Source organism: Scylla paramamosain, chromosome 2 (assembly GCF_035594125.1).
Source record: "Scylla paramamosain isolate STU-SP2022 chromosome 2, ASM3559412v1, whole genome shotgun sequence".
NCBI lineage: Eukaryota > Metazoa > Arthropoda > Malacostraca > Decapoda > Portunidae > Scylla > Scylla paramamosain.
In genome coordinates, this window is record NC_087152.1 from 21,793,695 (window position 1) to 21,800,000 (window position 6,306).

The following is a 6,306-nucleotide window of genomic DNA, read 5'->3' on the forward strand; positions in this document are numbered from 1 at the left end:
GTCCACGCCAGGGGGCTTATCCACATATGGAGTATGCTTCATGTGTATGGGGGAGTTCCACTCATACTGTTCTTTTAGACAGAGTGGAATCAAAAGTCTATCAACTCCTCTCCTCTAAATGACTCTTTCTCATTGCTGCAATGTTGCTCAACCTTTCTCATCACTGCAGTGTTGCATCTCTTGCTATCTTCTACTGCTGTTTTCATGCCAACTGCTCTTCTGATTTTGCTAACTGCATTCATCCTCTCCTCCTGCAGCCTTGCTGCACAAGAATTCTTTTTTTTTCTCCATTATTCTGTCCACCTCTCTAATGCAAGAGTTAAACAGTATTCTCAATTATTCATCCCTTTTTCTGGTAAGCTCTGAAACTGCCTGCCTACTTCTGTATTTCCACTTCCTATGATGAACTCTTTCAAGAGAGAGGTTTCAAGACAGTTATCCTGTATTTTGACTAACACTTTTGACTAGGTTTCAAGACAGTTATCCTGTATTTTTGACTAACACTTTTGACTGGAGACTGGCACCTCAGTGAGCTTTTTTTGCTCTTGTAATTTGGAACACATTTGTGTCCATTTTCTTGTTTGGTGATGACTGTGTAGGACTTTTGTCTTTTATGATTTTTTTCAATATTGTTTCTCTGCTTCTTTGCCTTTGTTCTTGTTGCCTCTTGGCTCCCATACTCTTCCGATACTTATAGAGGCCATAATCCTTGTGCAAAACACCAAGTAAGGTCAATTAGACCAAAAAAATCAAGCAATTAATAAAATGGCTGCTAGGAGGGTAACTAAAATCAAATAATGCTTGTGGATGGGTAAATTGGGTTGACATCATTCTGTGACATCAGCACACTTTGTATGTAAAGAGGACTTGACACATCACTTTAAGATTTTGGTATTGTTTTTAACCCGCGCGCTGCCGGCCACTTTTATCCTAAACCAATCCGTGCTGCCAGCCAATTTTGCATATTTTTTTTATGCTTTCAAAAAATCCTAAATCATGTAAAAATAATGAAAACACGAGAAAAGTTGTCTTAGAAAGTAAAAAAAAAAAAAAAAAAAAACACCTGAGAAGTTGTCTGATGTTGGTGCGCATATGGTGTGATGCTGATACTCGTAGTGTGCTCGGTGCTATCGATTTTTGATCAACACCAGTATTCGTAAATTATGTTATGTCACCTCGGTAATGGATTATTTGTTTATATATTACATATATCAACACTATCAATATGCATAGCCTATGCATAGGTAGGCTACTCGTATGATAGTAGTGATTGGTACATTTTTACATTTTCACTCAGCTGTACATAGTCTTTGTCATGTACAGAATCATCATCAGACATGTCTGATAACATTTCATCACTACTAGAAGAAAGTAAAGCAGAGATAATCTCATCACACAACCCACGGCGGCGCACCATGACTGCTTCCTCCGGTGGTTGTACAAGCTCTCGTGAGTCTGACGTGATCGCCGCGCCGCGCGCCGCCTGGGGGCCACTCAAGGAACATACCAACAAACTAACACATTCAGTGCGTAGGATGGAGCTTGGAGTATACTTAGTGTGTTTTTTATAAAGTTATTTAGACAAATAAACATACTAGAATTTTTTTTAGATTGCCGCCGTGAATATACGGCGGTGGCACTGAGCGCGGGTAAGCTAGATGCCGTAAATTTACGGCGGTGGCACTGCGCGGGTTAACTTATCACCAAAATTGTATTTGCCAAACTTAGGCTCTCCAAATATAAGGAACCACTGTAGTTGTGACATGAGTGTGAATGTGTGGGTGTGGTGTCTTGTTTTGGATAACAATTTTTGATGGATATGTTGGCTTGATATATAGATTAATATTTTTTGTAAATAGTTTAATCTTAAAAAAAAAGACCTTGTGTTTTTGCCAATAAAAAGAAAAGAAAAGAAAAAAAAAGTAATTGCTTGACAAAAGGAGTACTTATTAATTACTGTGTTTTTGTAGCAAAGTGGTGGTCAAGCATGGGAGAACACTGGCCAGCTGAGAAAGTCACCAGAATCACATGGGCAAGAAGCTCTTCCTAGTGCCAGTCAGCAGCCTGTGGTAAGAATCTGTAAATTTTTCAAACGTTGCATCAGACTCACATCTCTTAATGTATATTCTGAACTGCTGTTTCATCATACTTGCTTCATCTAGTGGATATCCAGCTACCAGACTGAAATTTATGCACTGGTGCTTTTGAATCTTTTTGATTTTAGCATTTTGTTTTAAGGATAATGATACTTAATTATTTTGTAACAAAGATAGTTCTTATAATTTGTAAGGTAAGACTTTTCTTTGAACTATTGAATGTGGTACTAGAAGATTTAAGGATTTGGATTGGTAAAAGGTAGGAATTATGAAGGATGGAAAATCTCAGCAACATTGTACTTTAAGAATGTTGAAATGTTGAAGTGCTATTCTTTTCTAAATGTATTACAATTAGTCTGAAAATTGTGGAGATGTGTTATTATCTTGCCTCCATTTGAAGTGCCTACACACCATCATATACTAAAGAGGCAGAGGTAAAGTTGCACTTGGATTTCTCATAAAATATGGATGTAGATAAAACTGTGGAGACTGAAATATTCGCAGATGGAGTTGCAAATTGTTTTTACCTTTTAAAGTGTGATTGCAGATGCAGGTGAATTTTTACACATATCACAATACTACAGAGTGTGTCGTATCTGTGACTCAAAGCTCCACAGAGGAGTGAAGGAGAGAAGAAAAACATAAACAGAAAGAGAGGTATGATAAAAGAGGTAGAATATGTATAATTTGTTTTAAGAATGTGGAAGAGGTAACTGAAGAAGGGAAGTACATAAGGCAAGGTGATGGAGGGAGTAGAAGTGGGAGGGGCATCAATGTAGGAAAATAAAAAGGAATTGAGGACAGTAAAAGGAATACTTATTTCCCTTTACTTCCTCTTTCCTTCTAATTTATCTTTCCCTCTTCTTCCCTCCTGCTTGTATATATATTCTCTCTCTCTTTTCTTCCTGCTCTCCAATCCTCCTCCACTTTTCCTCCACCTCCTTGCTCCCGTGTACTCTTATTCTCCTATTACGAACTTCCTTCTCTCTTTCTCCCTCTACTCCACAATACAGTAAACCCTCAATATAAAGAACCTATATTTAGTGAATTTCAGATATAATGATCCCTTAAGGCTTTTGAACATTTGTTTTATTTTGCTAAGTAAATTCACAGATTATGCCATTTTTCTAAATTATCAAACACTTGCCCTAATTTACAAACATATTAGGTCATGAAATGTGGAAGGGTTGACTAACACGCAGTCAACTGCTTCTTTTCAAAAGGTGGTGCAATGTTTTTATCCCATGGAAGCTAACCACACCCTCTGCAGTGATGTCATACATTACTAACTCCTGATTAGTTGCTGCCTGCCTCCTCCCAGGCAGCAGCCAATCAGGATTTAACTATGCATGACATCACTGCAGAGGATGTGGCTAGCCTCTGTGGGAGAAACACATTGTACCATCTTTTGAAAATGCTACCTGATCTGCTTGTCATGTCAGTTTGTTACCTCATCTCATGGTGTGCACTGCATCTAACTCTCAGCATATCATGTTTTGTCACATGCTTACACATCATGACATGCCTTGGAAGAATGGAATCAAAGATTCCTACATCAAGTGACCCCCAAAAAATACAAAAAGTCCCACTCCAAAAAAAAAAAAGCTTTTTTTTTAATACTTTATTTAAATTTAGTTATGTGTCATATTGACAAAATAAGGTCTATATATGTACATATCCATAAAAAATGTAAAAGTAGTCAAGCATGACCTGTTCATTTCCTGTACAGTACAAGCTGACACAGGCTTTGTCTATCTGGACCAACTTATATCAGCATGACTTAAACAAGTGTTTGTTTTTCATTAACAGGAAGTTTCAAAATTTTTCAATATCTAACCCTCTTTGTGATGTCTAGCATCTGGCCAAAAACATCTCCAATAACTTTGCTTCTTTATCTTTCCTTCCTTTATTTCAACCTGATGGTACAGCTGCTGTCTCTTCTATTTCTAAAGCTGAACTTTTTGCTCATACCTTTGCTAAAAACTCTACCTTGGATGATTCAGGGCTTCTTCCCCACTCCTCCACCTTCTGACTACTTCATGCTACCCATTAAGATACTTCACAGTGATGTTTTTCTTTCCCTTGCTGGCCTTAACCCTCAGAAGGCTTATGGACCTAATGGCATTCCTCCTATTGTTCTCTGAAACTGTACCTCTGTGTTTGCACTTTGCCTATTCAAACTCTTCCAATTCTGTCTATCAATATCTACCTTTCTTTCTTGCTGGAAGTTTGCCTACATTCAGCCTGTACCTAAAAAAGGTGACTATTGTTATATTGCTTTAATTTCCTGCCCTTCTAAAGTTTTGAATCTGTCCTCAACAGCAAGATTCTTAAACATCTATCACTTCACAACCTTTTATCTGATCACCAGTATAGGTTCCGTCAAGACCACTCTTCTGGTGATCTGGCTTTCCTTACTGAGTCTTGGTCAACCTCTTTTATGGAATTTGGTGAAATTTTTGCTGTTGACTTAGGCATATCAAAATCTTTGACTTCCAAACTACCCTCCAACAGCTTCTATCCTTCTTTCTGTAACTTCATTTCAAGCTTCCTTCCTGACTATTCTATTGCTGCTGTAGTAGATGGTCACTGTTCTTTTTCTAAATCTATTTACAGTGGTGTTCCTCAGGGTTCTGTCCTGTTACCCAATCTCTTCCTGTTATTCATCAACAATCTTCTAAACCAAACTTCTTGCCCTATCCACTCCTATGCTGATGATACCACCCTGCACTTTTCCACACCTTTCCATAGACATCCAACCCTTCAGGAAGTAAACAGTTATCTCAGAGAAACCCCAGAATGCCTGCTTCTGACCTCTCTAAAGTTTCTAATTGGGCAGAGCAAACTTAGTATTGTTCAATGCCTCAAAAACTCAATTCCTCCATCTTTCAACTCAGGAGGAGGCAGGTACTGCAGGAGGAGGTAGTAGGCACCTGCCGAAATGATAATTACTCCCAGTGAGATCTAAAGCACTGAATCAGGGGGTGCTGTGAACTTAAAGCCAGCTGTGACCTCACTGAACATTTCTCTTTGTGTCTCACAACAGAAGAGGGGGTAGTCACAGCCTGGCCTATACAGACAACTCTCTTCCTCCACACAAAAGTACAAGCACCTTAATAACTCACACACCCTTCATTCAAAATTTTTAAATTATCATGGCGACTCCTACACCAGCCTTGGAGTCCCCATCTGGGGAGGGGACCACAAATGTCCCCAGGTTGGACTGCCCTTCTGACAATGCCCCTAAGTGTCTTTTGACACCCCTCTCAACTTTTTCTTCATTAACTAATGCAATATTCATGATCTAAGATCTAATTTTCAATCTGTAGAACACCAGCTCTCCTCTTCTAAACCTTATCTTTTCCTCACTGAAACTCAGGTGTCTGAGGCAACTGACAGTAGCCCCTTCTTCTGTTCCCTCCTACTTTCTCTATCCTCATTTTCAATCCAAAGCTGGATGTTGCGTTTATGTGCACAATGACTTAACCTGCTCTCATGCCTACACTCTTGAATCTTCCAAGTTTTCCACCATCTAGCTATGACTACAGAATCACTCTCAAACTAAATTTATCTGTACTGTATACCTCTCACCTAACTCCGCTGACTTTAAGAAATTCTTTGACTACTTAATTTCCAAAGTGGAGCATATTCTGACTCTTTTCCCTTTTGCAGAGATCTCCATTCTTGGAGAATTCAATGTTCACCACAGGCTTTTGGCTTTTCTCCCCCTTCACTAACCATCCTGGTGAACTAGCCTTCAACTTTGCTATCCTCCACGATCTAGAGCAATTGGTGCAACAACCTACTTGTATTTGTGACCGTCTTGGAGATACACCCAACATTCTTGACTTTTTCCTGATCTCTAACCCTTCTGCTTATGCTGTCACCCTCTCTTCTCTGTTGGGCTCCTCCGATCACAATTTCATATCTGTATCTTGTCCTATTCCTCCAATCCCTCCTCAGGATCCCCTAAGTGAAGGTGCCTCTGGCATTTTGCCTCTGCTAGTTGGGGAGACCTGAGGAGGTATTTTGCTGATTTTCCTTGGAATGACTACTGCTTCCATGTCAAAGACCCGTCTTTGTGTGCTGAGCACATAACAGAGGTGATAGTGTCTGGCATGGAGGCGTACATTCCTCACTCTTTTTCTTGACCTAAATCTTCCAAACCTTGGTTTAATACAGCTTGTTCTCATGCTATACATGATAGAGA

At 39.2% G+C, this 6,306-nt stretch overlaps 1 protein-coding gene across 4 annotated transcripts in view; it reads left to right on the forward strand.

The window, feature by feature from the left end:
* LOC135111778 (transcription factor elt-3-like) overlaps positions 1 to 6,306 on the forward strand; it is a 261,683-nt gene that overhangs the window by 107,714 nt on the left and 147,663 nt on the right. For all 4 annotated transcript variants that reach the window (XM_064025503.1, XM_064025492.1, XM_064025496.1 and 1 more), the window contains exon 7: positions 1,971 to 2,069. In XM_064025503.1, the coding sequence (XP_063881573.1) occupies positions 1,971 to 2,069 (99 nt within the window). The remainder of the gene's footprint in view (positions 1 to 1,970; positions 2,070 to 6,306) is intronic.